At 35.5% G+C, this 22,415-nt stretch overlaps 1 protein-coding gene across 10 annotated transcripts in view; it reads right to left on the reverse strand.

The window, feature by feature from the left end:
- SCEL (sciellin) overlaps nucleotides 1-22,415 on the reverse strand; it is a 113,960-nt gene that overhangs the window by 23,485 nt on the left and 68,060 nt on the right. For 6 of the 10 annotated variants that reach the window (XM_045566922.1, XM_045566921.1, XM_045566923.1 and 3 more), the window contains 15 exons: nucleotides 20,116-20,160; nucleotides 18,866-18,925; nucleotides 18,507-18,566; nucleotides 16,401-16,460; nucleotides 15,282-15,341; nucleotides 14,828-14,887; nucleotides 13,553-13,612; nucleotides 10,083-10,142; nucleotides 9,390-9,449; nucleotides 7,873-7,932; nucleotides 5,281-5,331; nucleotides 4,250-4,312; nucleotides 603-662; nucleotides 398-457; nucleotides 198-254 (listed from right to left, as the gene is read on the reverse strand). In XM_045566922.1, the coding sequence (XP_045422878.1) occupies nucleotides 198-254; nucleotides 398-457; nucleotides 603-662; nucleotides 4,250-4,312; nucleotides 5,281-5,331; nucleotides 7,873-7,932; nucleotides 9,390-9,449; nucleotides 10,083-10,142; nucleotides 13,553-13,612; nucleotides 14,828-14,887; nucleotides 15,282-15,341; nucleotides 16,401-16,460; nucleotides 18,507-18,566; nucleotides 18,866-18,925; nucleotides 20,116-20,160 (876 nt within the window). The remainder of the gene's footprint in view (nucleotides 1-197; nucleotides 255-397; nucleotides 458-602; nucleotides 663-4,249; nucleotides 4,313-5,280; nucleotides 5,332-7,872; nucleotides 7,933-9,389; nucleotides 9,450-10,082; nucleotides 10,143-13,552; nucleotides 13,613-14,827; nucleotides 14,888-15,281; nucleotides 15,342-16,400; nucleotides 16,461-18,506; nucleotides 18,567-18,865; nucleotides 18,926-20,115; nucleotides 20,161-22,415) is intronic. The other 4 variants (XM_045566927.1, XM_045566925.1, XM_045566924.1 and 1 more) reach the window with 4 other exon arrangements.

Here is a 22,415-nt window from a genome sequence, read left to right on the forward strand (position 1 = left end):
AAAGAAAACCAAAAGCCTTTTTGAAAGAATAAGAAAGAAAGAAAGAAATTGGAAGGAAGGAAGAAAGGGAGGGAGGGAGGGAGGGAGGGAGGAAGGAAAGAGCAGGAAAGAAAGAAAGAAAGAGAAGCCCGAGAGAAAGTTCGTTCCTACCCTAAAACCTTGGGAACATGTCCAGATAGTCAAGCAAGGTCATTTACCGATTAGCGTTTCTGAGAGCTGAAGGTTTCACTTTAATAAGGTTGTCCAAGCCCTGGCTGTTTAAAAGAGAAAGAAAAAAAGTTCAGATTAGTAATAAGTTTTGGGGTTGCACTAGGTCAATAAAGCAACGTTAAAAATCCACTTCATTCAGGGGCAACAGACAGATGAAAACATGAATTGACTGCATTTATTTGATTACCTCTGATTGTTTCGGATTACTGCAGGATTCACTTTGATGAGCTTATTAAGATCTTGGTTTCTTTAAATAGGAAAATAAAAAGAGAGCAGGTTAATTATGAAGTTCTTTTGGTAAGATCATTAAGGTTATAAATCTGCTTGAAATAATAATAAAATAAAATATTCTTCCTGACCAAAGCACATTAAAAATAACATAGTTCCATTACCTTTGGTTGTTTGTGAGAATTTCAGGATTCACTTTGATGAGCTTATCAAGATCTTGGTTTCTTTAAGTGGGGAAAAAAGATTAAAGTAGCTTAGGTTAGAGATAATACAGTTTTAAGGTCATCGGAAATGGAAACAAAGGATTATAGTATGAGACATATTGTTTTGGTATTGAACAGCGATGAAATACGTTTTCCAACCAGGTTAGGGGAGAAAGAATTATGCTGTATCAGAGGAAAGCTTACGCTGACTTCACACATTTTACTGCCAAGGGCCTGCTGGTTAAGTGTTCCATAGCAAACATCTGGTGAGTGACACTTTCAAATGTTTTAACATTATGACGATACAAACTGATTCTAATGTCCTTATCATTTTTTAAATCATGTTTACCAGCTAAAGATATCATTTTTAAAAAAATAGCCTCTAAAGCTGGGATTATTCTTAACATGTGGACTGGCAAAGGGAGTTGCAGCAATCCATCAAAATTGTGACTATTCTTCTATGATGACTGAAAAACTGAGTTAACTCAGGTGTTCATAATTACATATTCTGAAAACTGTCCATTCCCTGTTTCCCTTCTCAAAAACAGAACAGTATTTCCTCCCATATAGTTCGCTATTATTCACTGCCTCAGTATAAGGCCTTGTTTTAAGGGCTGGACAGCAGTGATTTTTTGAAGCATTCCTCTAAACACAGTTGAATATTTATTCAGAGAAACACAAGGCAAACAGCACAGCAAGAATTGCAGGACTGTTAACACCTGCTTTCCAGCACCATCTGGGACAGTGACCTGCCTGTACTCCTTCCCCCAACAGTCCTTTTCCCTTATATAAGAATAAAATACATTTTTATCCATCAAAAAGATTGATGCAAGGTCGGGAACTAAAGGGGAGCCATTTAGAGATATCATCGAAAGGTTTGAGAAAAGGTCTACATTTCCCTTCCCCAACCCTCAACTTTTCCATAGAAAGTGTTTTCGAGCTCATACTTTCATTTAGTTTGATGTCTTCATCATGGTTCCCACATCTCCATGGTTGATCAAAGTCCCTAACTGAATTTTCACAGTTTTACATTATTGTCAATAATAATATGCTCAATTAAAGATAATTGGCGTCTATAAATACTATTAAAAGAATGACAGCCATATAAGAACTATCCACAACATAATTACTTTGTATAAATTGATTGCAAAAGCCATTACTTTAATTAATCAATTTATTTTTTGAGACAGGGTCTCACTCTGTTGCCCAGACTAGAGTGCAGTGGCATCATCATAGGTCACTGCAGCCTCAAACTCCTGGGCTCAAGTGATCCTCCTGCCTCAGCCTCCCTATTAGCTGGGACTACAGGCATGCACCACCACACCTGGCTAATTTTTTTATTTTTATTTTTTGTAGAGATGGGGTCTCGCTATTGCCCAGGCTGGTCTCAGACTTCTGGCTTCAAGTGATCCTCCCAAAGTGCTGAGATTACAGGCAAGAGCCGCCATGCCCAGCCAAAATCTGTTATAAAACTAAACTGTGCCAGAAAGACAACAGTTCTTAAAATGAGGTAAATTCTACATGTTTCAAAAAAATATATAATGAAAAAAACTTTGTAGACGTATTGTCAAAAACCACAAATTTTTTAATATGTAAAATTAATCACAATATTGTTTAGTGTAACTACATATAATATTCATGTGCCAGCATAATTAAGAGTAAATGACATAGAAAATGCAAAAACAAACATGAGAGCTTCCATTTTTACTGTTCTACTGAGCATAGAAAATTAGATTTCTCCAACAACCTAGAACAATGGTATTCAAACCACCATTTCATAAAGCCTAAAGAGCTCAGTAACAGTCCTGAATTGCCTCAGTTGATAGCATTATGCAATTTGTGAAGACAACAAATGTATAGACGTTTTTCTCCAGGCCCTACATCCTGCAAATAAAGCAATCATATCTAAATTTTATCTAGGGAAAATGTAACATTTTTTCTACTTAAGTGACTGCTTTCATTTATTTGGCTTTAAGGGTATAGTAAAGGATATATTAGAAGATTTAGGTGTTATTATTTCCATGTAGTTTAAAAGTTGTAAAGTGTTTTGTAGTAATTTGCACATTTGTGCCATTGTAATCTATGAAGTAATCCTTCATGTGACCCCTGAGAACAGTAAAAAACAACCGTCCATCCTGCAACAAGAGCAACAATCCTATCTTTATAGCTTCTACTATTTGCCAAGGTGCTTACTTAATTTTCATATATTTTAAGATCAAAGTCTATGTGCCAGGGTGCAAAGACTAGGAGTTGGGCTGGGAGTTAGAAGACCTCACAGAAGACTATTAAATTTTTGCCCTGGCCTCAGTATTCTCTTCTGTAAATGAGGAAATCAGACTGGATAATCTCTAAGGCTCTGTCCATCTCCAACATCTACTCCTAGGAGTCTATGAACATGAATTTCACCACCTATGTGTTTATTAGCTCTTCAATATCTCTTTTTCTTTTTAAATACAACTCGCTGACAACACATTCTATATTCAGCAAGCAGTACGTGAGTGCTCCAAATGTAATATATTAAATTGACAACCTATTATTGTCTTGGAGTAACATCTCTGAGCCCCTAGTACATAATTAGCTTTAATCTATGTTAATTGCCTGCTGCTAATAAGATTGAATATGTCTACTGACTTCTCTTTTTGGCATCCACAGTCTGTAATTATACCCAATGTGCAAGTAATGATACCTAGTTGTAAGCTGTGAACCCAGTAGGTGCTCAGTAATTAATCACTGCCTAGAGATCACAGAAGTACTATCAGTCTTCCACTAATTTTCTCTGTGACCCTGGTCAAATCACTTAACCATTCTGAGTCTTAATTTCTTCTCCTGCAAAATAAGCAGATTCAACTGGAACAATGGTTTTCAAAATTGTTCAAACCAACTGGGCTAAGATTCTCTAAAGCTCCTTCCTTCTATCTCTAAAATTTTACAATTTGTATATGTACCAATGAAATTTAAAAAAAGAAGTCATGAAAACAATCTTAAGATGTATATATATATAAAAACAGTGATGTGTAATGATACTGTATATCTTCATGTAATCAGAGACAAAAAGTGGATTTTATTATTTTACTGACACTACTTAAAGAATTATCAAATTTTAGGTCCATAACCGTGCAGGGAGCAGCAAACCCTCTAAAGAACATTGAACCTCATAAAATTTCCACTGACTACCAGAAAACACTCTTCTAAAATGAGGTGAATGATATTGGTAATGATGACTCTAATGAAGTGTCTAGGTCTTTTTTATTAGTTATCATTAATAAATTTTAATCAATTCCAGAGACAAAAGTATTAATCTCAATACCACACAAACAAAACAAAACATAAACAGCTCATAGACTAGCTATGTTCCTACCCATCCACTTCTCCAGCTGCTCCCTTCAGCTTTTCTTGAGGCTGAGAGAATTGCAGGCATCACTATACATTGTTTTCAGTGGCTACACTTTCTTGCTATTAACGAATAGTTAGACATCTAGGTTTCCAACTGTGATGATATTTTAAGATCTATATTCAGTTTGCCATAGAATAATTATGTCATTTATATTCATTTTGTGTTTAGTTAAGGAGAAATAAATCAAAGCAAATAAATAACATCCTTCTCTTACCCAGAGGAGTTTTTGACAGCTTTGGGGCTTACTTTAATATGTTCATCAAGACCTCGTTCACTGCTAAAACAAAATAAAACATAAAATAAAAGGTCAGCTTCAATTGGAAATCAGCAAATTTCACAGTGGCATTTCTTTTTTTTTTTTTCCGTCCACAGTTTTATATCATTCAATAGGATCCTAGTGTAAAACGTAATAAGTTTACTGAGTTTCTACTTTATATACATTAGTAACCATTTTTTAAAACTCAAAATAAATCAGTGAGGTAAATCTTACCATTTTCCCTTTATAAATATTAATAAGAAATTGAGTTTCAAAGGGATTAGGACACTCCCTGGGGCCAGATACCTAAGGAGTGGCTGAGCATAAACAAAGATTGAAGCCACAACCACTGGACCCCAAACTCTACACTCCTTTCCCTGAACACCTTACTCTCTTTTATGTTCATAATAATCCCTTACATCTGCTCAATGCTTTTTACCAACATTATCTTCACAACAATTCTATGAGAAGTAGCTTAGAGTTTCTCTGCCATGCTGCGTGCATGATAGGTCTTAATTTCTCAAGAATAGCAGTAAATTCAATGTCATGCAAAAAAAATATTCTAATCAAGTATAAAAATGTTATGTAACCAGTTTTCTCACAAGTCATTTAAATATTAATCCTTGGATTTGTGAGAGAGTAGAAAGCCAATATTCTCTGTTTATTCAGTTTTATGAACTTATAATTTATTAACTACAAATTCATAGTTATAATCTAGTTATGCTATTATTGCTGTCAAAAGGAATTTCTCAAGTAGTAATTATACAGGATTAGCTTCAATATTATCATCTGAAACAATATTATAATGAAATAAATGGAAGCAATAATAAAAGAAAAATCTATCCAGCATTATTACACATCAACAAATCAATTTGTTCTCATTTTTTTTCATGTCCCCTTTCAAAATATCCTTAGCCAAATAATTAATCTTATTTTTTGGTATAAATTGTGACTTGCTCAGGAGTCTTCAACGATCTTAATAAGCTCACCTTTTGTTTTCTGGGGGAATCACTTTGATAAGATTGCCCAGGTCTTGGTTCCTAAAAAACGTGTTATAAGTTTCAATAGCTGACAAAGTCAACTAACGTCAATAATTTGTACATTTTCTAACCTTAATGTTAAATCAAATGAGTGTTGCCAATTTAAAATTCCATCATTACATGAATTCTCCTTTTAGTGTTAAATAAAAATAGGTGGCTACTATCAATTCATTTCTTGTACAACTTTGCAAATATGAGAATCTAATTTTTATTCTTGTTTCTTTTAAGTCAACCTCAAAGCAGAATTACTCCTAAACTCCTTATTTTCCATATTATATCTGTGTAATAGAATTAGATCATCTAGAATATTCTTTGGAGACTATAATGAGCAAGAGAAAAACATAAAATTTTTCATCATTTCCATGTGTTTCTTGCTTCTTCCCTCCCAAAACAAACAAAAACTGGGACTTTTATAAAAGAGTTATTTCCTAATTCTAAGTTATATAGGTTATATATAATGTAAATATGTAATATAGCTGCTACTCCAAAATGTTAATTAAATCATTTCAGAATCCCACTTCATGCAAAGCTAAATCAATGCAAGAAGATTTCAGATTATATGATTTATGTATTTATTTTAAACACTCAAATAGGCATTAATAGCTCTAAAGAGATACCGCTATTATCACAGTAATGATACCAACCCTAACACCAAAGGCCTGAACAAGAAGCCTACTTTGATATACTTTATGATTGGACAATATGAAGAGAAAAAAAAACTGGAAAGGTTCATATCACTTAACTAATCTTTGGGACTAATGTATACACTCATTTTATAATGTATACATACTTCCATGCAAATTGCTGTTTTCTATTATGTTGAATTATATGAAACTGTCATTTTGTGGGCCAAAAATAGTTGAATGCCAGTAATTTCATAAGGTTCAACCTAATAGGATAATTTCTTTGGTATCTTCTTCAAATTAAGTATTGAGTAGTGCTATGGGGCTTTGATGAAGAAAAAATTAAGCAGTAATATTAGTAATGTATAATAAATACTTGAGCACTAAGTGATTCACAAGCATGATCATATTCAATTTTCCTAGCAACTCAGAAGAAATTAACTCTTACAATCCTGACTTTACAGATAAAAAATCTCAGGCTTAAAGGAGGTTAAGCAATTTGTCTAAGACTACACAGCTAGTAAATGTTTTATGAACTCAAAAATTGCCCTACCAAGTAGAAGAAATGGACATACCACCAAATGCAATACATGGCAGCATGTGGCTACTAAAATAGAGGCCCAGACACTGTATGGGGAAGGTCATATAATTAAGGCTATCTTCACCTTTAGAAACTAAGTCACCTTGGGAGAGGGACAAAAGACAACTTTCACTGACTCAATCTGTACTGTAAAGTATTATATGGTCTCTAAATTCAGTGTCTGACCCTCAGACAATGGCAATAAAATTGCATTCTTATCTGGTAAACAAAATCTAAGGATGATGTAATACTAAATATTCAGATAAAAGAGTACTAAAATCTTTGGTTTAATCATAAAGAGAACGAACCAGAATATGCAAAAGTGGAGGGGCAGCAGGCTGTATCTCAGAAGCCACTTCAACTACTTTCAGAGCTGACCCTCTTCTCCCAACCAAATGAAATACTATCTAGGGGTCAGCAAACTATGGCCCTCAAGCTAAATCCAGTCTGCAGCCTGGTTCCATAAATAAAGTTTTATTGGAACACAGCCACATCCATTCTTTTACAAGGTAGTATTTATGGTTGCTTTCACACCACTGGCAGAGTTGACTAGTTAAAATGGAGACGATTTTGTCTCCCCAAACCTGAACTATTTACTCTCTAACCCTTTAAGAAAAGTTGCTGACCTCTGAGCTAGTCAAAATAAGCTGTTTGATTAGCTACATACTGTAAAAATAGAGAGCATTCCTATATGCAAAGCAAGATAGAAAATCTGTCAGAAAGAAGCTATATATCCTGGTGTCTATAAAAGATACTCATGTTTAAACTAACATAACAATATGTGTTTATAGATTGATGGTTTTGTTATATCTCTTTATTTCCTTAACATGATGTGTCTCAGAGAAAATGCTCTCTCTATAAAAGATAAATGTCATTCTTTGTATTTTTTATTATCTCAATCAACTGAGTATAATTTTTAAAAATGACCTCCCCCAACTTTAGAAATTGTTGGGGTGGTAGACAATAAGAAGAGAGGAAATAAATGATGGCGGAAGAAGGAAGGAAAGCTTTTTATCACATGAAGACCTTTCTTTAGGCTACTTAGCCTAACGCATGATGTTCTGTCCCAAGGGCAATTCTCGTTCATTTTAAGGACATCTTAAGCACGAAATATGAATCCTATATTGGTAAGAGATCATTCCTATGTTTCAAGGAATTCTCTCTCACTCAAAAGCCCATGGCCAGGGAACAAAGGCTTGAACACCAGGTTTCTGACACAGGAACTGCTGATTTTGAGTCCCATCACTGGTTGTGTCCATGGTGAGACAATGCATTTTATCATATTTTAAAAGTTGAACTGAAAAAAGAGGAGAAAGATAAGAGTTCCAAAAACCTTACCCTTGGTCAGTTCTGTTTGTTTCAGGAGCCACCTTGATGAGGCTGTCAAGACTTTGGTCCCTTAAAATCATGAAAAAAAATGACCAGATAAATGGTGAGTTTACATAAAATGTTGCAAATATTTGTTTAAACTGAGAAATATTTTCTATTATAAAATATTTATTAAAACAGAGATCATCTCAGAAAGCTGGGGTTTTTCAGTGTTGACTGTGAAGATATACTTATATAGGGAACTTACTATAACTGCATAGAAATAACAACGACAATTTTGAGAAAAGTTTTGATGTGCTGGTCACTGTTCTGAGTGATTTACATGATTTATCTAACTGAATCCTCACATCAGTCCTATGATATAGGAAGTATTATCAACATTAATACAAAGAGGAAAAACTGAGACACAGATTAAGTCATTTTCCCACCTGGCTTGTGGTAGCAGGGCTGGGATTTAAAGATAGGTAATCTATTTGATCCAGCAATCCCACTATTGGGTATTTACCCAAAGGAAAAAAAATCATTTAATCAAAAAGACACATGCACTCAAATATTTATTGCAGCGCAATTCACAATCACAAAGATGTGGAATCAACCAAAGTGCCCATGAGTGGATTAATAAAATATGGTGTATGTATACCATGGAATACTAGGCAGCCATAAAAATGGTGAACTAATACCTTTTGTAACAACCTGGATATAACTAGAGACCATTCTTCTAAGTGAAGTATCTCAAGAATGGAAAAACAAACACTACATGTAGCCATTATTAAATTGCAATTAACTGATCAACACCCATGTATATATATATATATGGTAGTAAAACTCAACAGAAATCAAGGAGGCGGGAGGGGGGAGGAGGGGATGGGTAAATTTACACCTAACTGGTACAATGACGCTACCTTGGTGATGGCCACACTTAAAACTTTGACTCAAACTGCACAAAAGCAAATCACATAACCGAAACATTTGTACTCCCATAATATTCTGAAATGAAAAAAATAAAGATATGTAATCTAATTTCAGAATGCTTGTGCTTTATACCAACCATCTTATTGAAACTTAGTAACTGAATTAGCATTGGAAATGTTTAGAGATTACCCAGTCCAATTTTTCTTCACTTTGAAGATGAGAAAACCAAAGCTCACAGGTGAGACAGGCAGAGCCAGAACTGGACCCACATCTGTGGGGGCCAGTCTAGTTCTAGTTCTCTTTCCCCTTTACTGTGCCATCCCTATCTGCTTATGACAGATAGATGGATAGATAGACAGACAGACAGACAGAGATAGATATGTCCTGTCCATCCTGGGAAAGCAGCTGTGGACCTAATTAATCAAAGGGTACCTTCATTGTATCAAAAATCAATTGACCAAAAATGTTAACATTTCAGATAGGAGGTAATCAGGTTACATGGCTTTTCTTGAAGGATCATTGGGTTCAGCATCAGTCAGCTGAAATGATGATTTAATTATACTTTTAAGCATTGGTTACTATGAAATAAAAAAGAGGAGCATATTAAATCTTACCCTTGCATACTTTTTTCTGTTCTTGGATTCACTTTGATGAGGTTATTAAGGTCTTTCGCACTTCAAACCAAAAACCAAAAACATGATGAATAAAAATAGACTTACATCAATTGGCTATTTTGATAAAAAGGATATATGTGCTCAAAATGAATTATACTATTAAGTTAGCGTTAGGGTTAGGGTTAAGATTGAGCAAAATTTTGATTTTCATACAAATCATTGGTATCCTGGCTTAGTTTCCCATTTACCCTCAAAATTAAACAATAAAATTATGGAGAGATTATGTTTTTAAAAAATAATCAATTCACAAACAATGTAATGATTTGCTAAGAACTCTCACCTGGTCCCCTTAAGCATTACATCTAATGCTATAGCTATAACTAAAACTATGTTTTGTTAATAATTTCCATTTTTAATACGGTTTTTGTTTTAAATAGATTTTTACATCCATTATTTCATTCAATCCTCACAACTATCAAGTGACAAAGAAAGAACAAACATTAAGATCTTCATTTTATAACTAAAGAAGCTTCCACTCAGTGTTCAAGGGACTTGCTCAAAGACACCCAGCTGGTAAGGAATGAAGTTCAGACTTTCTGATTCCAATCCAGAGGTTTTTCAAAACATTTTCTCTCATGAGTGCCACAAATTGATGGGGAGGGGCAAGGAAGAGAAATAAGGCATAATCCTCACCCTTGGTTACTTCTATTTACTTCCGGGGTCACTTTGATGAGATTGTCCAGGCTTTGTCCCCTTTAAAACGTTGAAAAAATGGTGAGGTTAGTGGTAGATTGATAACAAGTGCATAAAACTGTTCATTAAAACTCAGAAACAGTATAAAAACTCATTAATATCATGCCAGAGAATTGAAGATTGCTAAAGGTGACTGTGCAGAAGTATATATTTCTGACACTCTGATTCAGACTCAGGGAGACATTTTAATTTTGGAGCCATTGGCCGCTAGCGAGTACTGCACTAGGACCCTCTATTTTGATGCACCTCATGCTATGCTTTCAGCCTTTGGCAGGTGCACAAAACATCTTTGTAACTTAGTCTATATACTTGTCTAATGGAACATTCCATAAGGCATACTCTGTTACTATCAACCTGCAACATGTGGAACTTTAAAACCAACTTTGGAGAATATGTGTTTTTTTAAACTGATATACATTAGCAGATTGTCTATCATAAAACTGTATTAAGATTAATAAACCAATATGTTAAAAATCCATGATATACAGCCTGGTATCTGTTTTTGGTACTTAAAACTGTGTGTTAAAACTACAAATTTTGACTTGTTTTGGCAACAGAAAATAGGGAGATTAAAATCTAAAGAGTTCTGGAACATTCTGAAATGTAAGCTATATCTGTTATCTAAAACTCCACACAGTCACTGAAAACACTTCAGTAGTTTATTGTGACCCTTTAGTGTATGTCTGTTTCTCATCTTAATGGAATTTTGCTTTTCTTATTGCATCTACATGTGTTTTCCACATACCAGCAGCACCAACAAAAACTGCTCTGATCTACAGAGGATGCCACATGGGGAAAAGAATATCCACAGGAAGATACTTTCACATCCTGCTTCTCCATACTCTGTGACCCTACTCAGATCATGTCAAAAAGTCTCTGAGGTTTTGTCTATACAACATCAAAGATATAGATATTCTGAATCAGCCAGATGTTGATTCAAGTTTTTTGTTTGTATCCAGATGTCTGAGAATATGATACCCATACTGAAAGCAGCAATAAAACATTTGGACCTTTGTCATGCAAATAATGAAACAATTGGCCCCACAGAAACAACCACTCTACTCCAGATTACCCCTTGTTGATTTTTGCCTAAATGAAGTACGTGGGATTTGAATGCCAGTGACTGAGAAAAAGAATTCCCAGAATACTATTCCCAGATTTGAATATTCAAAAAAATAACAGAACAGTAAGCATTAGAACTCCTCCTTTTGTTTGTGTTGGTTGTGGAGTTTGCTTTGATTATATTGTCAAGACTTTGATCTCTTTAAACATTAATAAAGCACATAACAGTATAAGGTTATTTAAATTTCATAGTTCACAAAGCCAGTGAAGAAGAGTGGGTTAATTAATGTTGTAATCTACTAATTAATGTAATAATGTAAAATAATATTTGAGTTTAACTGTGTGAAGCAATGCCTCATAGTGTATATGTCTCCAGTATTTATATATTCTTTTACTCCACAGCTTGTTTTCAAAGCCCACTACAGGCCAAGCTCTGACCCCAGTGCTGGGATAAATGTGAACAATACAGACTCAGGATTAGACCTCTTGAGGCTTCCCGTGTAACTTCGGGAGAGGCAGGCAATATGCAATTAAACATAAATGAATGCCACAATTCCATATAACCATATATGCTACGAAGAAAATAAAAAAGAGTGCCCACTGCCTGTAGTACTGGGGATGCAGGAGGAGGTGGTGACATAATTATGTTCAGTGCTCAGAAATGACCCGTTTGAGACGGTGACAATATGGGCACAGAGCATTTGAGAAAATGGGAACAGCATATGCAGAAGCCTTAAGGCAGGAATGAGCTTGGAATAGAAAAAAATCAATTTGGCTGGGTTTTATTGAGAAAGCAAAAGGCCATCGCTAAGTGTTAGAATTTTATTCTACTTGAGATGGGAGAACATTGGAAGTTTTTAACAAGGGAGTGAGCATGATTTGGCTTTATTTTTAAAAGACCTACAGAACCTCATTATGTGTAGAAAAAGGAAATGACAACTGCTATCTCCCAGGAAGCACACATACAAATGCAGACACCTGTACACATACTACTCATACGTGTACACACACTCATGAGTATACAAGCACATGCACATATGAATGTGCACATGCACACAAATATCTGTATGCATTCACACACATATGTACACACATAGGTATGCACACATATACATACAACAATATATGAAGAAAAATAGGTCACAATTTGAAATACTCTAATAAAAATTAGAAAGGAAAACATAATTCACCTGAATATCATTGTAACAATTACTTATATCTACTATGTGCCAGGCATATGAGAGTATTATGATCTCTCTTTTGTAAATGAGTAAATTGAAGCACAGAGACACAGTTAAAAAGTGACAGAGTCAGAATTTGAACCCAGGTCTTTCCAACTCCCTGCTCACAATCACTACCTTGGGTTACCTCCCTGAACCACCCAGGTAGCCAAGGAAATCAATGCTTTCTTCTCAGTCTGTTGGTTGCAAGACTGTACAAGCCTCTAACTCATTAGGTCACTGTGCCTTTGACCATGCCACACGGCCATGAGCAGGACAGCTTGGCAGTGTGCACAACAGCTTTTCAGCTCGCTGAGCCCTTGCTCTGCCAACTGGGCCTGTGGGCATCCGTGACACATTTTAGAATCAACAAATAATATCATGTGCTGAGTTAACCAAATGGAAAAAAGTTCAAGGGAAACCACATGGCATTATTTGGTACACTATTTTCAGCAATATGCCAACAAGCTCAGTTTCAAAAATACTCCATCTGCTTTTTAAAGAATAAAAAGCCAAGGGGACAAAAACTCTCCAGAATTACTTGACAATTCATGGGTAAGAGAACTCTTTTAACAAAGTATACTTTGTTAAGCTCTTCATCTTTAAATACATATTATACTATATACACAGACACACTCTACACACACATACACTATACATGTACATACAGTTCACACATCCACACACATACATATATGCATGCTACTTATACACTCACATACACATATGCACTTATACACACACTACTGATACATACACACATTTCTTATATATACACACACACTTAAATACACACCCTACTTATACATATACACATACACTTATACATAAACACTACTTATACATACATATATGCACATGTACTCATATATACAAAAAATCATTTAGCTCAGTAGAGAAGGTCAGTCAAAATTTCCATTTAACTTCTCAAAATTATTTGGTAGCAAACATCACCCAAAAATAAGATGGAAGAGACTTATGTGCATTACTTGCTTAATATGATGTGTTAGGAGTAAAAAGAGCTCAGTTTTGGCTTGAGTTTCAATTTATTCTCTGAATACAACCACTCAGAATTCTAATGCGCTTATCAATGGCAGACAAAGTGGGGAAAAGCTTTACATGTCTTACCTCCTCATATTTTTATTTGTTTCAGGATTCACTTTAATAAGCCCATCGAGGTCTTGTTTTCTTTGAATAAGGAAATAAATTTTAATGAATGTTGTTAAAATAAAACACTAATCAAGTGAATAATGGTTGGAAAAATTAAGCAGTAAACATGCTAGTTCTCTATATCAGTGTAAAATTTTAAAGCTCTAAATGCAAATAAAAATTCTTCTCTTACATCTTGAGCTGAAGACCAGTTGTTTATTTGTTAATAAAAAACATATGGTTTTTTGTTTTTTTTCTCAAAAATGCATAAGTATATGTGAAACTTGTTATTTAACAAAATCAACTTTGCCCTCAGAGACATCTTGTTAGAACACTCTGAAGGCAGCACTGAAGTAATATTAAAGTTCTGTACTGGATCCAGACAGAATATAAATTTCTACTCAACCAATCAGATCCAATTGCCTATTCTGTCTTTAAATAATAATAATAATGTCAAGAATAATAATTTAATAATAATAATGATTTAATAATATTTAAAGTAATAATAATAAGATTGTATGCTTTCATATAAACTCAACTATCTCTCCAGCCCAAATCTTGTCAAAATATCATTTGCCTCAAGGTTGATTATGGTGAGTAGTAAGAGGCAAGAAAAAAGACCTCACATAGTAGGATAATTAAAGATTCACTTCCCAGGAGGACACAGGCCACCCCATTACAATGCACTGAGTGATAACGAAAGGGGCATAAGTTAAATGCAAAGGACAGCAGGGACGGCAGAAGCATTGCAATTGGGTGCTGCTGCCAGGTTGGCATATCTCTGAACAGGACACAAAGAGTGGGAGGTCCTCACTCCTTGGGCATAGCTGCCCAGCCTCTCTCCTGGGCTGCCTCCGGGGGCCACCATCCTTAGAGAAGTTGATTTACAAGAGCTTTAGTTAAGGCTCACTTTTGGCTCTCTTTGTCATATTGGAAATCCACTTTGAAAATTTTGTCAAGACTGTGCATTCTTTAGACACAAAGAAATTCAATTCAGTAACTCACCCCTAAAAATAATCAAACCCCGAAATCTGGGAGAAAAGGCAATTTACTATCAAACATTGGGACAATTCCTCAAAAAGAAGTAGTTTTATTGAGGGCAAAAAGGGACAGTTGTGTGGCCCATCTTTATTGCCCAATTTCATGCTAATAAAATATGGTTATGAAGCTAAAAAGCCAAATCATTTTATCTTCTGATTGATCATCTGATCGTCACTTATAGAAACCAGCATTAAAGATGCTGATAAGTCTTACCCAGTGGTATTTTCATTTCCTTTCTGATTCACTTTGATAACATTATCAAGGTCTTCACCTCTTTTGTAAAAAAAAATTTAGGTCAGTTTCAAAATATTCCCATAATATTAGATATATACACATTCCATATTCTTGATGATTAATTCAAATGTTTGGAGAAAATTATTATACTGATATTAAATTGACTTTTAGGATAAAATTGGCTGTTTAATGTAGTTTATATATTTAATATAGTTAAATTAATCTTTAGGATTTTATTGGGCTATATATATAAATGTAAATTTAGAAAGAATATACTGTAGACTCTTTGAAGTACAGATCGGGACTCTAGGGATCAGACACAAAAGATACAAGACAGACTCAAAGATGTGATGCCCTCAATATCATTGAGAATATCACACAATTAATCTGGGAGAAAATAACCAATATTCAAAGACATCCAAGCAGTTCTTACCTTCTACTGGTTTTGTCTATCCTGGCATTCACTTTGACAACAGATGTGAGATCTTGGCTTCTTTGGAGAAAACACCAAAATTTTATGTCAGTTAGGTTACATTCAATTTTCTCTAAAATCTATATAAACAAGAATGTACCTTAATGTGGTTTCAGATATTTTCAGGACCAAATGACCAGAAAGACCTTTGATATAATTATCTTTAACTTATCTTTATTACTTTCTACAATAGTGTTTGATTTAAACTAGTCTAAATTAGTTTAGAAAGCCTTCTCAACATGCCTCTAACTTTGTAACTTTGTGTTTTATATTTCTTTTCCTTTTTTTTTTTTTTAGAGACAGAATCTCACTCTGTTGCCTGGGCTAGAGTGCCGTGGCATCAGCCTAGCTCACAGCAACCTCGAACTCCTGGGCTCAAGCAATCCTCCTGCCTCAGCCTCCCGAGTAGCTGGGACTACAGACATGTGCCACCATGCCCGGCTAATTTTTTCCATGTATTTTTAGTTGTCCAGCTAATTTCTTTCTATTTTTAGTAGAGACCGGGTCTTGCTCTTGCTCAGGCTGGTCTCGAACTCCTGAGCTCAAACGATCCACCTGCCTCGGCCTCCCAGAGTGCTAGTAATACAGGCGTGAGCCACCACGCTCGGCCTCTATGTTTCTTAATTTAAATAAAAGCTTGATTCTTTTTTTAATTATTTAAGAAAATATAGAGTAAGAGATTATGTAACAGGTTTTCCTGCACCTACTTAATTGCAGCACCAATCTGTGGTCCTATGGAAACAGCACTCATCATATCCCTTTCACCCACTATCTCTGATGGGTCTAAACAGTGCAAGAATTCACTCCCATTCCTTTTTTTTTTTTTTTCAGGATATTATGGGGTACAAACATTTTGGTTACATGTTACAACTTTGCCACACCCAAACCATGATTTGAGACATGCCCTTTCACCCCTACAATGCTCACCATGTCCATTAGTTGCGAGTTTACCCACCCCCAACCCCCTAACCCCCAAAGAATATTACTACTGTGTCAGCACCTTAGTGTTCGCATTTCTTATGAGGTGTAAAAAGCTAACCTGAAAAAACAGAGCCCCATCAAAGTAGGAGATTTACTTACCCCTTCTCATTTTTGTAAGTCCTTTGATTAACTTTATTAAGACTTCCAAGCCCTTGGGTTCTTTATGACATTGGAAAAAAGGAAAAGACAGAGCAAGGGAGAGAGAGAGAGAAAGAGAGTGAAGGAAGAGCAACTCGATGATATATTCAGAATCTTTTATGACAACGACAGATTTTCCACAACAGAAGATGTGATCAGTGCCTAAAGGATCAGAAGTCCTTGGAAATATTTAATTCAAGTGGCTCTTATTCATCATGCAAAATGCCAAAGAGACAGCTTGATACTAAGATACCAACCATTACTCAGTTATGATTGAATCAATTTAAAAGTAAAAATTTTCACTAGGTCTCAGCTTTTATTTTCTTGAGTGTGGGTTGGGAGGAGGCTGACTTTAATATATATGTTGAATACTATCTTATTTAAGCACTGGAATCATTCACATCAGGGGTGGAAATCAATTGATCCACATTTTAAGTTTAAATACTTTGAGGATTTAGACCATGTCACCTAAAAAGGCCAAGGGTGTATTTATTAAAGGGTCTGAAGTTACCTTGAAAAAGTCAAAATTACTATTATAGCTCCAGTACTTTACATAAACTGAACAAATGGAATAAAATTTTCACATGCCAATGACTAAAAATTATGAGAGAATATAAAAGCTAATCCCTCTAAATTCCTCAATTTTCCAAATGTTATATTTTTCCATTTTCATCTGTCTCTGATTTCACTATGATAAGACTGTTGACGCTTTAAGTTCTTTCAATATAAGAAAGAATGAAGGGAGGGAGGGAAGAAGGAAAAAGAACTAGGACTCTTTCCCTACCACACCAACAAGATCAGTTATTCCTGCATCGAAGCCCTGTTGTTAGCAAGCTATCCCAGATTACAAATTGGTTCTATTTTCTCCTTTTTCCTAGCCCACAAAATGATCTACTTGTGATGCTCATCCTACTTTTCCCATCGTCCACCACTTCTGTGGAACTCTCCAAACTCCATTTTTTAAAATACCTGAAATTTCATCTATTGCTGTAAAGCTCATATAGCCATGTACAATGAATTGACTATTTGCTACCTTCATCTATTCTATATTTGGGAAAAAAATCACCTGTAGTATGTTGGCATGTTTCCATAATAATCATATGTTGCTAATAAGCATTCAATGTCTGTGTGATGGTTACTGCCAACACTTTTCATTATATAGACTTTGTTAAGTGTTCTGCCTCAGAAAGGGTTGAGAATGCGTCTGCCAAGACTGACTTGGAAAGCTAGAATACCATTCTGGGCACAGATTGGCACAGATAAATGGTTTTTAAAAATAACTGTGACAATAGAAATAATTCTTACGTTAGAAAGGCAAATTTAATGACTAACTAAATCCAAAGTAAACAGCAAATCTGGGGGAAAAAATAGTAGAGATCTCATAAATCTTTACCCTTTGCCATTCTTGACTATTCTGGAATTTTCTTTAATGAAACTGTCAAGACTTTGGTTCCTTTCAACAAGAAAAATAATATAGTAATGGAATTCAATTTTCCAGTATATCAGCATCAGGCTAGAACTATAAGTTAATCTCTTAAATGCTATCAGTTCAGTTACTAATCATTAATTAATTCATTTTATGATACAAAATAAATAAAAGCATGCCCTTAAGATATTTACAAATACATATGAAGAGATACACATGTGCAGTGACCCAACCCAGATTTCAACTGAACAGTGCCTTAGTACATTCTAAAGACTTCAGTGGTAAGGGGCTATGTTCCCAGCACCTAAATGTCTTATCATAAATGTATTTAGTTCATAAACCAGCCCTCTGTCCATTAAGTGTAACAGCTAGTTGTATTTCTTTCAATTTTATATATAAAGGGAACTTGGAGATCATTGAGGTCATACGCTTCATTTTATGGGATGAGGAAACAGAAGGTAAGTGATGTGCCCAGGTCACTCAGATTGATGTTGGTGGCAGAGCCAGCACTATTTCCTGACCCTGATCCGAGGCCTGTGCTACCAGCCTGCTTGACCCTTGTCCTGAGCAGAAGGTCTCCCCCAGAAAATAGTATACAGTCTAGGATTCAATCAAAGTGACCTGTCTTAATAAAATCTTACTCTTTGCCATCTTTGTCTGTCCGGGTATTCACACAGACGAGGCTTTCAAGGCTTTTGGCTCTGAAAATACAAAGAAATTCAAATAAAAGACTGCATATTGAAATAAAATTGTGTGGTATCTTGAAAGGTCAGGTACAATAAACATTCCTCATGAATTGCTTATTTATTCTTATTGAATGGAAGAGCAGAAATCTCTTTGGGCAATTACATCTGAACTAAATGTACAATACTGAGAGCATTGTATGTTTGCTAGTACATTTCCATGTCAGAGGATACAACTCCCTTGCAGCTAATGTCTAAAGAAATAAGATAAGCAATCTGAGAGACAAGATTTTCAGATTAGAGAAAGATGCACTTACCTTTTCGCTGTTTCCTCTGCCTTCAGATTTGCTCTGAAGATACCGTCGAGACCTTGATTTCTTTAAATGTATTAATTAAAAAAAGACCTTGTCAGTAGGAATAAAAGATGCTTAACTCTATAAGAACATAGACCAGTTCACATCTAAGACAGGAAATAAAAGCTGGCTGGGAAAGACGAGCAACAATGCTTGAAACTGGCTTTATTCCAAACAGGTCTTTTCACAGACTCAAAGTTTAAATTGCAGTGGACCTTAGAGAAAATAAAATAATAAAAGATATAAACTGGGAATCTGCAAGCCACAATAGGTCCATAGCTGTGTTGTCTGGGTTCAGGGAGCGTTTCTATTTTTAATGTGAGCCAGTGTTTACAAAGATGGCCATGACACATAGAAAGCTGGATTTTCAGGATCTGCTGAAAATGTCCTGCAAATTGGGTTCAGTGGAAACGCTCAGCTGGAGCTGAGAAGCAGCCAGGTGATTTAGAAAGGGCATCTCCTCTCCTTTTTAGCCTAGTTCTCCCAGCATCTGTTCCATAGAATCAGCCCCCTTCACTCACACCTGCCCGGCCTTAGGAGGCCATGAAGTCTGCAACTCCTGAACTAATACCTCCCTTCTTTGTAGATGAGAGAACTGAAAACCAACAAGTTTAAGTGACCATTATTGTCAGAATAGGGTATGAAAAACACATCTTGTGATCCTCAGATCAAGTAATCCATTTGACATTTGCTTTGTCTTTTCCTTCTCTTTGGTTCCCGCCCATTTGGTAGGCTAGTGTAAAAGAAACAGAGAGATAGCTAACATGGACACACCTCTCACACAAGCATCGATTATTCATTTATTTCTCTTGCAAATTTCAAGTTAGGCAATTATAAATGATTCAGAATAAGGAGATAATGTTAACTGAGATAATAAATTTTTTGTAATGGTTAAACTAAAAGTACTATTCAGTGATCAAACTAAACTCTGTTTACATATTAGTGAATTAATATTTCAGGAAGAGAACTGTGGTTATTTATATAACTGCCTTAATAAATCAAAGACACTTTAATATTAGTATTTTTATGCTTTAATAACCATTCATAATAATAATGAAATGATGGTGATTTCTGTAAGCTTTTTATTCAAGATCTGTAGGATACTTTTGACTAGCCTGGTATGTGGGTCCTTATGCTCAAAGACTGAAAATACATAAGAAGTCATAATATGTAGTTCAGTAATAAAGCCAAAAATAGACATTTAAAAATCTTACCTGTTCAAGCTTTTGTTCATTTTGATGAGATTATCTAATTCTTCACTTTTGGAAGAGAAAAAAAAACTCACATTAGTAAAAGCCTGCCCAGAGTCAAGGGGTAAATGCGCCTTTAAATAACTCTGAGTTCTCTGAAATACAACACATGTCCCACCTTTATAATCTGCGAAAATCTTGATTATCCTTCAAGGTTCCCCTTTAATACCACTTTCTCCAAGAAGCCTTTTCTAATCCTCCAACTGATTATAATCCCCTCCATTTTTGGAACCCTGCAGCATTTGGTTTTTCTGCATATTCTTTATGGAAGTCCTGTCACTATACTTTGCATTATAGCCATTGCACACTTGTCTCATGTCAATGCCTCTGCCCCCCCCCACACACACATTTATACCACTTAAAATTTAGATCTGTATTTTACATTGGGTCCTCTTCAGTTTTTACTATAGCATCTTTCATACAGTAAATGCTGAATATACATTTTTAATTGAATCGACAAATATCAGTACACTGACTAATTATAGCTTTGTGCAATGTACTTGCACAAAGTAGCTACTGGACAATATTTGTTCATCAGTCAGCCTGGCTTCTTTTTTGAATTCTACTCCTACTTCATTTTCAGGTCAGCTAAATTTGTTCACCTGTTTCCACATTTGAGAACCGCAAAGCCCTTTCTGCCTGCTTCTTCAGGAGCAACCTATCAAAGCTAAACCCCTGGGTTCAAGAATTTTACTTAAACCACATGGGCTCAGCTTTCTCCCTCAGGGAGGCAGCACATATGGTGGGGTGGAAGTTTTGCAAAAGTGCTCTTGGAGCCTTCCTCCTGTTCCCTTTCACAGCATGTCCTCTCCCCAATTTCTCTGTCCACACTTCCTACCCCTTTTTCTCTTGTCTTCCTCATCCAGCTTTTCTGTTCACAAATCTTGGTTCTCCCTTCTTCCTACTCTAGAGTCATATGTTTTCCAAGCTTTCTCAAGGTTCTACTTTCTTCCTGAGTCATCTGTGGTGTTGACCAGGAGGCTGTAAGACCCAGTAACCTAGTAGTTACACATTCAGCCTCCCAGGTCAAGAACACCTCGAGTCCAATCCAGGATTCACCACTTATTCATTGGTGACCCTGAGAAGTTACCTAAACCCCTGCTGACTCAATTTTCCCATCTGTAAAATGAGAATACTAATCTTACCCACCTCAGAAAAGAATCAATAGGCTAATGAAGATAAAGTGCTTAGCATGATGCCTGGCAAGTTACAAATTCTCAATGAGTTTTGGACATTATAATAAATAGTGCCCTGTCAATACTAAATTTTTCATTTAATAAATGCTTGCTATATTTATTTTTTAACTGCATTTAGAAACACCAAGACTTTGATTTAGCCTTAAAGAGATATAGTCACTGAGTCATTTATGTGCTTGAAGATGCCTGGCACAATATTATGGCCAGAAGAGCTGCTGAAGGCAGTCCTCTTGGAGACCCTAAAAATATTTTAAATTCACAGCCATCACATAGATGAATCCACTTGGTTCAATGGTAGGATTGAAAACTGAGAGTAAACACTGAAATACAAAAGTCACTGCCTATGACAAAGAATTGATTAATGCTCTATCCTTGTGTGGGACAAACACTACCCAGTCCCTTGACACAGTGGCCCATTATCGTTTCTTGCTTGAAATTCTACCTTCCAACTCTGAGGCTGCGAATCTATTCAAGTCCCCAAGGGAAAGAACAAACCCAAGAATCCTGTAAATTTTAGCCCCAGACCTTTCTAACTGGCATGAGTCACAATGATGAGTTTATCAGGTTTAGGGGTTGCTCATGTTTATCACAAGAAAATTAGCATAAATCATGAGAAGATACTCTGTGGTAAATTTAAAAAATGGATACTGTATTCCAAATAAAGAACTTGAGCTTTCAAAATGTCTTTAAATTGATGAAAGCTTTGGATATTAAGTTTCACCATTGCATTTGCAACAAATTAAATGCTCTTGATCAGATAGCAGTAACACCCCATTTTACAAAGAGCAGCTCAGATAAATAAAGCTATTTCTAGTCTCTGTGGATGGCCCACAGCAACAATATTGTGTGATGACTATGTCAATGCAACAGACATTTTCCTCGGTCCCTGTCAAGCAGTAACTTCTCTCTGTGATGAATATACCTGGCTGTGGAATTCGTGCCTTGTGGCTAGGGAATGAGGACAGGAAAGTTAAACTCACTGCCCCTCTCATTGCTTCTGTTTGATTTACGCTAAACCGTAATTTCCCTTCAGCATCACTCACCTATCTTTCCCCCAGACATCCCAAT

This window comes from Lemur catta, chromosome 13 (genome assembly GCF_020740605.2).
Source record: "Lemur catta isolate mLemCat1 chromosome 13, mLemCat1.pri, whole genome shotgun sequence".
Classification (NCBI taxonomy): Eukaryota; Metazoa; Chordata; class Mammalia; order Primates; family Lemuridae; genus Lemur; species Lemur catta.